Source organism: Barbus barbus, assembly GCF_936440315.1.
Source record: "Barbus barbus genome assembly, chromosome: 25".
NCBI lineage: Eukaryota > Metazoa > Chordata > Actinopteri > Cypriniformes > Cyprinidae > Barbus > Barbus barbus.
The window spans coordinates 28,160,087-28,170,071 of NC_136753.1; the positions used below are offsets into that span (position 1 = coordinate 28,160,087).

The following is a 9,985-nucleotide window of genomic DNA, read 5'->3' on the forward strand; positions in this document are numbered from 1 at the left end:
CAAAAATAAATTGTATGGGTCAAAATGATTGATTTTTCTTTTATGCCAAAAATGTAAAAACCAACATATAAAACCATCGATGCAGACTTTTTTTCCTCAAAATCACATCTTTGCAGACATGAAGACCTTCCCTGTGTGACAACTAGCCCCAGCCTCTTCTGCTGTAGTTTAATAGAAATTCTTCACTCTGGGTCTGTTAAAAGACCTGCAGACAGCTAATTGTCACCTGCTTTTTATAAACTGTTGAGCACTTGTAAAAACACAGGGTAGACTCAGGCTAGCCTTTCTGTGTGTAGAGAGTGGAACAACTTTTAGTATTAGAAATGATGCTCGAGTCGACATGCAGATAAGAGAAAGCAATGCCAAAATACACATCTACACACCCACACAAACACAATACAACCAAGAAACGGCATTGTTCGAATGATTTCCACAGCCAGAGAGAGTTTGGTAATTTTAGTATTAGTATTGTATTGACCAAAGAAAAATATGCAAATTGTTATTTGTGTATTGAAAACAAGTGGAATTCATAATGTCCCATAAGTTTATAATTGTGTTTTCACAAGTAGAATAAAATGTGGCACCATCTGGTGGTAGTTTTATACTTCTTCATTGAGAAATAATGGTTATGTTTAATGTTCAGTTCAGCTCAATTCATTTTAGTATTAAATGCTCAAAAATAAAAAAACTCACTACAGCATACAGTAGTGAAAGTGAAGTGAAGTAACATACTGCCAAGCATGGTGACCCATACTCGGAATTCATGCTCTGTATTTAACCCATCCAACGTGCACACACACAGCAGTGAACACACACACACAGCAGTGAACACACACACACCGTGAACACACACCCGGAGCAGTGGGCAGCCATTTATGCTGCGGTGCCCGGGGAGCAGTTGGGGGTTCGGTGCCTTGCTCAAGGGAACCTCAGTCGTGGTATTGAGGGTGGAGAGAGCGCTGGACATTCCCTCCCCCCACCTACAATCCCTGCCGGCCCGAGACTCGAACCCACAACCTTTGGATTACGAGTCTGACTCTCTAACCATTAGGCCACGACTTCCCACGTGAGGTCATGTGACCTTGACTCAAAAACATGCACTCTAAAAAAAGTGGTTCTTTGGCTCGTAATCATAGGTGAACCACTTTTGGTAGCACCATTTATTTTAGAGTGGACTTCTATTTCAAATGTTCATTGTTATGTAATGTGTATTTCTGCATAATGTATCGATTCACTTGGCAGGAGCAGTACACTATTTTATTCTTAGCTGGTGTTTTTGCTTCTGACAGATATTTAATTGATGATGGTGGGAATAGCCTCCAGCAGCTGCTCTGAGGCCAGTTTTGTTTATTAGTTTTCATTGTTTAATTCTGAGTTTGTTAGATTTGTAGCGTTACGGTCTCTGTGATGGTGTGAATCTCATTAGATCAGGCCCGTGACAGGCTCAGAGACATAAACACGCTTTGTTCTCATCACACTTGTGTTTTTGATGTGTGTGTGATGTCATGGACAAAACAAGCCACTCATCTGAGAGCGCATTCAATGCAGCTTTCAAACCGTGTCTGTTTACAAACATTTCAAGCCAAATTATAATTACATTTTTGCATTCTTAGTTATCATAGCAAAATGGTATAGCCCAATCAGAGAAAATAACAACAAAAAATAATAATTTAATCCCAGTAAACGTAAAAAGTTTTATTACTGCAAAAATGTCAGTTGATGATAATATTTGGATTTCACAATAAAACGTTTTATTGGATTTAGTTTAAACTGAGCACCAAATTAGGCACTTACATGTGTCTATAACATTTATCAAACACGTTTCTCATGAAAGTGAGCAGTCTGTCCTTCGGGGTTCACCAATGTCAGCTGTATTTCTACTGAGCGTGAGCCAGAGCACCAGCTCCCTGACCAAAGCCAAAGCCCTTCGGCCCAAAGTTTTTAGCATAGCACCCTAAATAAATACAAATATACAAGTGTAAATAATAAAATAACTAATGTTATTGTAAAAAGTAATATGAACAAATAACGTTATTACATAACAAAAATTAATAACAAAATTATATATACTAATTCTAAAATATATTTTATAATATATACTAATTATTTTATATATATATTAAATTTAAATAGTATACATTTTATGAATATTAAGCATAATATTAAATATAAACAATAAAATAAATAGTGTTATTATAAATATATCAATAACATTTATCAGTATAAATTTAAATATTCTGTTAGAATAGAAATGCTATAAAATATAAATATTAAATATAATATTACATTTAAATAATCTTGTTATGAATATCAATTATATAGAGACATAACATAAGTTAAAATTTTCTGTTAATACAGAAATGTTTTATAGTATATATATTATACATATCAATATTAAAATAAATAATGTTATTAGACATAAATTCTATAAACATAAATATAGATTAAATAAATCATATCATTATATGTGAATATTATAGAAATGTTATTAGAAATATTAATTATATAAATAGCATATATACAGTAATATTATAATTAAATATAAATAATATTAAAATAAATGTTATTCTAAATCTAAATTATATAAATGTAAATACACATTAAATAAATTACATGAATATGAATATATGTTCGTTCTGTCTATTTCTGAACAAATCCCGAATATCTTAATATTGCATAATCATACACACCTGTATGCATGATATTTGATACTGACCTTTACAGTAAATCTCTCCGTCCTTATCTGCTAGGGTTGTGGACTCCAGACTCTTTCCACACTTTGCGCATCTGAAGCAGCTCTTATGCCAAGACTAAAGGAGATGAAAAGTGATGCCCCGAAATGTCACAGTTAGTTTGTTTTTATTGTCATGTCATGCTGGTTGGCAGTATATAAAACATCAGACATGTTGGGAGGTTGCAGCATTTCTTGGCTTTCACATGAGTGCAGGTGAGGACATGGTGTTATTATGGTATATATTGTTTGTAGCAGTTGACTCGATAATTAAAATATTTTGGCAACCAAGACAAAACAATCGGTTAAATTAAGACATAGTTGGGTTAACCAGTTTGGTAAGGCGATAAGCCCAGGGCAAAGTGAGAGTATCTCCACAAGTCTAGTCAAGAAAAACTAACTCACGTTTCCCCCTCCAACCACCTTCTCTGCCGCATACACGGCGCTTCCACAGCGAGGGCAAACGTCCGAACCGCCGAGCTTCTGTGCAAACTTTGACGGGTTGGGGTTGTTGGTTGGACGATGTGATGTTTGTCTGTGCGACAGATACAGACCGGCTACTTTAATGCACATTGGTAAAGCCACAATGCAAATGAAAACATCCTACTAACCCGGCTGGTTTGATTCCTAGAGCTTCGCCCGTGTCCATGCTGAGGGTTCCAGCTCCTCCACCGAAGCCGTAGCCTTTTGGGCCGTATTTCTTGCCATAGCAGGACTTGCAGTAGATCTCGTCCTGATGCACAGCTACTGTTGTGCTGTCCAGATTCTTTCTGCACACCACTGCAGTCAACATAGATGTACATGCATAATCAATACAAGGTTACGCATTAGACAATTTGCTTTGTAGATAATGTTGCACTTCAGAGCAAAATAAATGCTTGCTTTTTCATATATCACAAACCTCTCTCAGAAATCTAATTCTCCCTGACCTTTAGACATAAAAGGCCATTCCCATACACAAATGTCAGTTATGTAGATAACATATTAAATTTCCTTATATGAAATATATTATGAAGTAAAAACATATGTGACCCTGGAGCACAAAACTAGTCTTAAGTCGCTGGGGTATATTTGTAGCAATAGCCAAAAATAAATTATATGGGTCAAAATTATCAATTTTTCTTTTATACCAAAAATCATTAGGACATTAAGTAAAGATCATGTTCCATGAAGATATTTTGTAAATTTCCTACTGTAAATATATCAAAACTTCATTTTTGATTAGTAATATGCATTTGGACAACTTTAAAGGCGATTTTCTCCCTATTTCGATTTTTTTTGCACTCTCAGATTAGCTGTAAATAATAGTTGTATCTCAGCCAAATATTGTCCTATCATAACAAACAAAGCTTATTTATTCTGATTGTAGATTATATATAAATCTCAATTTCAAGAAATTGACCCTTATGACTGGTTTTGTGGTCCAGGGTCACATATATGAAATCTATTAGTTGGAACAATTTCATTATTCATATAAATTTTCATCCCATAAATATACGTATGTTTGTTTATGTGTAATACATTTTTGGACATATATGTCATATACATGAAAACATGTCAATAAAAGTTGATGCTATGTAAATCTAAAAGTATTAAAATAGTAAAAATATATATTTTTTTAAATTACAAGAACATAAACATACAAGTTGCATATAGAGTCACTTTATAAGTAACATCACTCTTGATTTAGCAATATGTGTTATATAGCCTATTATTTTCATATGGGTTGTACCATAAAAAATTTCAGAACTCAAAACTATTTTTTCATTCAAAAAAGCAGGTTTTATTGAAACCAAACTACCAAAATGACTTGTTTTGTACTTCCAGTAGCTGTTTATTTTCAGCTGTGAATGTCTCAGTGGAGCAAATCAAGCCAAATACACTATTGTTCACAATGCACATTGTTTCAAAGCAGCTTTACAAAAAAGCATGAGTTAATGTTTATAATGTTTTAATATCTTCTTGCCTGATAGTTGCATTTAGCAGATTACAGCTGGGGGATAATATAGTTTACATTTTGCAACTATACAAACAATCGAGCAGATGAGATTTGCTATACAATGTCACCTTATGCAAGTATACTGTACATACACATCCAAATTTATATAAAGAGCTGGGCTTTAAAAGAGTTACATTTTACAACAAAATAAAAAAAAATCATACATATGAAATTTTCTATATAGTATACTTCTTTACATTAGTGTAAAGAAGTATACTAGGTAAAGTAAGATGTACTGTATATCCAACTTTTAATGGTTAGTTAATCTCTGCAACTGTAAAATAGCCTTTTATTTCTGCATTATGACAGTTTGATGTGAATATCCTACTAACATTATATTTGCAGCTTTATAAAATTAGAAATGCAGTTCATGACCCCTGAAAATCAATAACTGATTCAAACTTACTGTTGATACAGTAAGAGTATACAAACTATAAAATAGATGTGTATAACACATCTCAGTTTGATCATGTCATAAGTAACAGTGAAGCTGAGGAGAAATGTTTGAGTCCATATTGAGATATCTGAATTTTGATGCAAACATTTGTGTCTCTGCTAATCTGAGCACAGTTTGAGATCTCGTCTGAAACTCTAGTGGATGCAACTGAGTACTTTTTCTCTGGAGAAGCACCTGGAAAAAAACTGAGGTATTAAACACACAACTTTAAACTTTATATACACTCTCCCTACTGTTTGGTGACATATTAACTTTGAGCATTTGGTGCATCATCAGTATACGTGTGTCTGCGAGTGTCATCTACACATAAACATCCATTTGTTCCACAGATCTGTAGTCTGTAGTACCATAAAAGGCGGACGAATCCACTGGGATGTTCGTTTGTAGAACACCTAATATGGACATGCTGTTAAACTCGCTGCTCAGTCTCATTTCCAAACTCATGCCAGCTTTCCGCTCCGAGGACTTTTGTCATTAGTTCAGAAGCACAAACTTCTGCTAATGATCCAACGGTTATTACTTGATTTACTACAATAGCTAGAACTAAAACTGAAATCAAAATGTATGAAAACACAATAAATGCATTTACGAAAATATCATAAATGAGATCCTCTAGCAGTATTTTTGGAGATTTGTGTCCAAAGAAGAACAAACTATATAACAAAATACAAATATCCTCTGGGCTGCCATCACGCTATCACATTGACAGCTGACTGTTTTGTCCAAAAACAATATATTATGTTTCCTATATATATGAACATCTGCATGACTAATTTTCCATTTTCCGGTTAACACCCTCTCTCTGCAGGACTAACCCTCACCACCCATTTCCACACAGACAATCTCACGCTTACATGCACATCCTTTCTGCTTAAAATACTCCATTAGAGCACTGAAGGTGTCAGGTGAACATGTGTGTATTGATATGTGTCTGTCTTTAATAGATTTCCCTGCTTGAGCTTGAACATCTGCTCCCATCTCTCACGTTAGTTCATATATTGTGATGTGAGTACAGAGCATCAGTAACAGACAGAGTTACAGCAGGTCACAGGTCAGCTGTGTGTGTGTGTGTGTGTGTGTGTGTGTGTGTGTGTGTGTGTGTGTGACTTACAGCACAGAAAGCAGGACTTGTGGAAGCTTTGTCCTTCACACTGAACCTCCTCTGCGAAATACACCGTCTTCTTACAGCAGCCACACTTGTTTCCTCCTCCCAGCGGCATCCTGACAATATCAGTGCATGCAGACTTTAAAACATGCATGAATTACTTCACAAATGCATCAGGCTTTATCTCATATGCATATCATTTTTGGAATTTCTGTTTAAGTGTTTTCACAGTTTTAATTCAATTCTCTTTATCTGAAGATAAGTTTTTACAGGATAAAAGATCATTTGTCATTGCCATTGTTTTAAATGTACAATCTAATGGCTGCATGCTGGTTTTTGTAAGTCATGGAAAAATATGCACATAATTGTGGCTGATTTATGTTACTTTGTAACACTTTACAATAGGGTTTCATTGGTTAACATTAGTTAACTACATTAGCTAACATGAACTAACAATTAAAACAATTCATTAATTGTCAATTTCAACATTCACAAATATGTTTTTTTTTATCAAAAGTTGTATCTGGAAACTTTAGTTAATGCACTGTGAGCTAACATGAACAAATAACAAAATTTGTGTTTTTTATTAACTAACATAAACTAAGCATGTGTTGCTAATTGATAGTTCGTTTTAGCTAATGTATTAAGCCAAATGGGAGCTTGTTGTAAAGTGTTATAGACTCTAGTCTATATACAGTAGTGTTATATACTCTATACAGACAATATCAAACCTGGATAAAGGGTCAAAACACAGGTGTTCTGTCTTTCCCACTGTTACAAAAACATTAGTTTATGGAGAGTAATAGCAAAGCTCTTACCTGCAGTGAAAGTTAGTCACTAGAAGAGAGAGTCTGGAGTGTTCAGATGAGTCCAGAGAGGATGAGAGACTGATGAAGAGATGAGGAGTGAGAGGGAAAACCGATGCAGAACACGAGAGAGAGAGAGAGAGAGAGAGAGAGAGAGAGAGAGAGAGAGAGAGTCATTTCTAACCTAAATCTGGCCCTTCTCAAAACACTACTTGACAGAGTAAAAATTCACCATACAGTGTATGTCTGTTTTTTCAGAACTGTAATTGTTTCAGGAAGACATGCAGTGTTGTAGTGACCCGTGAAATGCTTGCACGTGTGTTTTGACCTTAAACGGTGTTTGTTAGGAGAACTGGAGTCCCTCACCCTCCTCCTTTCAAACACAATGAAACACATCTGGACCCTCTGGAGCGCAAAACTCGTCAAGAAATGAGAAACGGAAGAAAATCAGCTAGTTAGTTAGCTGGTTAAGAAATAAAGCATATTAGTTAGTTCAGTTGGTTAGCTAGTTAGGGAATCGAGCTGGGGTGCATTTCCCAAAAGCATTATTAGCCAACTATGGTCACAAGTTCTGCTGAGCTCTGGTAACAACAGGATTTCTGACCGTAGTTGCTTTTGGGAAATGCACCACCAATTAGTTAAGAAACAAAGTTAGTTAGGAACTAAAGCAGAGTAGTGCGGCATCCCCCTCATTAGAAATGCAATCCTCTCGGTAAATTGTCCTCTCAGTAAATCGTGTCCATAGTTGGGCCCTTAAAATCATTCTAAACGTTAGTTAGTTGTATATTGGTTTGGATTTGTAACACCAAAACAAGGGTAAATAATACAGACAAAGTAGTATGGTAATATAATAAAATGTTATTCTTGTAAAATTATCTTACAGTATAGCATTTATTTACTGTGAAATGTAGATATTGTAATCAAAATGTGCCCTGGTGGTATATTTAAAAGTATAAACATTTTGCATGGTACCACATTTCTCTCAGTAAGTTTTACTATAATTTATTTCTGGTTTCATCATTTACTCACCATCATGTTGTTTGAAATGTTTATTAGACCTTTTTTTTTTTTTGTCTTGATCACACAAAGTTATTGAATAGCTTCGGAGGACTAAAATATAGACCATATACTGTACTGTTATCACACTTTTTGATCTTTTCAGAGCTCTGGACATCTGCTTTTGAGTTCCACAGAAGAAAGTAAGTCATACAGATTTAGAATGACATAAGCATATGTAAATTATGACAGAAAGTTCATTTTTGGGTGAACTATCCCTCTAAGGAAAAATTGATTGGAGATGTATTCATTTGGGTCACTTACATTTGAGTCAGTAACGTTTCTAAAATATTTTGGAATATAATGACTAGGATTTTAGGATGGTTTGGGGAGCATTTAAGAAATCATACTTACACAGAAGTAGCCATAAATAAATTAATACAAATACATAATTAACATTAAAATAAAACATAACATAATATAAATGAATAAAGTAAAAAGGAAGAGCTCCTTTGTTTTTTGCATGTGTCTTACATGTTCACTGCTGTGCATGAAAATTATGCATTTTCTTTGGATCACCTACATGTCAGTGAGTAATATTTCTGAAACTAATTAGGAAAATATTGACTAGGATTTTAGGATGGTTTGAAGGCAAATAATTAGGAATTAAAAAAAGAATACACAGAAGTAACCATAAATAAAATAATAAAATAAAAGTAAAATGAAAGAGCTTTTTTTATGAACTGCTCTATTTTTATTTACATATTTACTTATTTATTTAGTCATTTAGCAGATGCATTTATCATAAGCGATTAACAAACGAGGACGATGGAAGCAATCAAAATCAACAAAAGAGCAATGATATGCAAGTGCTATAACAAGTCTCAGTTTTTTTAACGCAGTATATGTAGCAAGGATTTCTTTTTATATTATATAATAAAAAAAGGAAACAGAATAGAAAAAGAATACAGCAATATTTTTTCTTTTGTTAATTGTATAATAAATAAAAACACAACAAATAGATAGAATACAAAAACATTAGAAAAGCTATTTATTTTGCAAGTGTCTTGCACAGTTGTGCATGAATATTATACATCATCTGTCCTTGCAAAGTTACAAGCAAAAAGTAAATATTGGTCTGTGCGCAGTTTCAGAAAACGGCCAGAAGAGAGCGCGCTCACTCTTCAGGACTGACTTCATGTAGCGCGACACACCCTTTCTTTCTTTCTTTCTTTCTCGCTTTTCTCTTTCACTTCATCACTTCATACGTTCATCACAGCACCGTCATTTTTGCTTCAAGCCGTCTGTTTGAAGTGCATCGCTCTAAATTTAGTTTTGCTACTTGTACATATTTTCCCACCACAAAACAAGCAAAGCACGTGTCGAGGCCGCATATTTTCTCTGGTGCTGTTGATTTTGTGTGGGAGACCGTCACTATAATTATGACTGTGGTCTTAATGGAATAAGCAGAGTTAAAGAGCATTAGCTGAGTAAATGCAACCCGGCTGGTGTGTGTGTGTGTGTGTTGTGGATGGATCACTCCATCATGCTCAGATTAGATTCAGTCCAGTAAAGCCTGATAAACGAGCAGCTGCAGATCTGCCTGTAATGCGGCTGAAACTTGAGTCTGTCTGCAGAGAGACTCGCCCTCCATATAAAGCACCTCACACTGATGGTCTGATGCACACACCACTTTAATCACCACCATCATCATCAATAACATCACATACAGCTAATCAAAATCAGCATCTTGATGTGATGTTGATATTGATGATAGTGTGATGATGATGATGATGATGATGATGATGATGATGATTTTGGGGTTGAGGATGAGGTCCAACATGATCAAGTGTCATCTTAATAATAATAATGATGATGATAATAAAATTCA

General features: G+C 34.6%; 1 protein-coding gene across 2 annotated transcripts; it reads right to left on the reverse strand.

Moving 5' to 3' along the window:
* Nucleotides 1-1,675: 1,675 nt before the first annotated feature.
* On the reverse strand, nt 1,676-7,338 carry csrp1b (cysteine and glycine-rich protein 1b). 2 transcript variants are annotated; one of them, XM_079377101.1, is made up of 6 exons: nt 7,111-7,338; nt 6,299-6,408; nt 3,343-3,511; nt 3,137-3,266; nt 2,717-2,810; nt 1,676-1,954 (listed from the first exon to the last, which is right to left on the reverse strand). In XM_079377101.1, exons 2-6 carry the CDS (start codon nt 6,405-6,407, stop codon nt 1,878-1,880), a joined length of 579 nt encoding a protein of 192 aa, XP_079233227.1. In that variant the 5' UTR covers nt 6,408; nt 7,111-7,338; the 3' UTR covers nt 1,676-1,877. The 2 variants fall into 2 exon arrangements, with proteins under 2 accessions (XP_079233227.1, XP_079233228.1); XM_079377102.1 differs by lacking the exon at nt 7,111-7,338 and having other exon boundaries at nt 6,299-6,425.
* Between the last annotated feature and the right edge of the window lie 2,647 nt (nt 7,339-9,985).